This window comes from Eimeria mitis, genomic scaffold, assembly GCF_000499745.2.
Source record: "Eimeria mitis Houghton genomic scaffold, Emh_scaff7794, whole genome shotgun sequence".
Taxonomy (NCBI): domain Eukaryota; phylum Apicomplexa; class Conoidasida; order Eucoccidiorida; family Eimeriidae; genus Eimeria; species Eimeria mitis.
The window spans coordinates 614-957 of NW_013575723.1; the positions used below are offsets into that span (position 1 = coordinate 614).

The following is a 344-nucleotide window of genomic DNA, read 5'->3' on the forward strand; positions in this document are numbered from 1 at the left end:
ACCATATGAAGCAACTGCAGCAGCTGTTGCTGCTGTGAGAAGAGAGCTTGCATTGGCAAGGGTTTTGTCTCCTTTTGCTGCTGCTGCTGCTGCTGCTGATGATGCTGATGCTGCTGCTGCTGCTGCTGGGGAGGAGGAGGGGGAGGGAGATACTGCTGCTGCTGCTGCTGCTGCTGCTGCAGCAGCAGCAGCAGAAAGGGAATTTGAATTTGTAACGGAAAAACACACAGAAGCAGAAACAGAAACGCAAGCAGCAGCAGCAACAGCAACAGCTGCAGCAGCAGCACCAGCAGCAGCAGCAGCAGCAGGAACAGCAACAGCAGCAGCAAGAAAGGAGAAAAAGA

At 53.8% G+C, this 344-nt stretch overlaps 1 protein-coding gene across 1 annotated transcript in view; it reads left to right on the forward strand.

Annotated features, from left to right (window-relative positions):
* The window catches only part of EMH_0092690 (uncharacterized protein), a gene marked incomplete at both ends in the record, with an annotated part of 1,865 nt that overhangs the window by 392 nt on the left and 1,129 nt on the right, over positions 1–344 (forward strand). The window contains one exon of the mRNA XM_013501883.1: positions 1–342. Within this exon, the coding sequence (XP_013357337.1) occupies positions 1–342 (342 nt within the window). The remainder of the gene's footprint in view (positions 343–344) is intronic.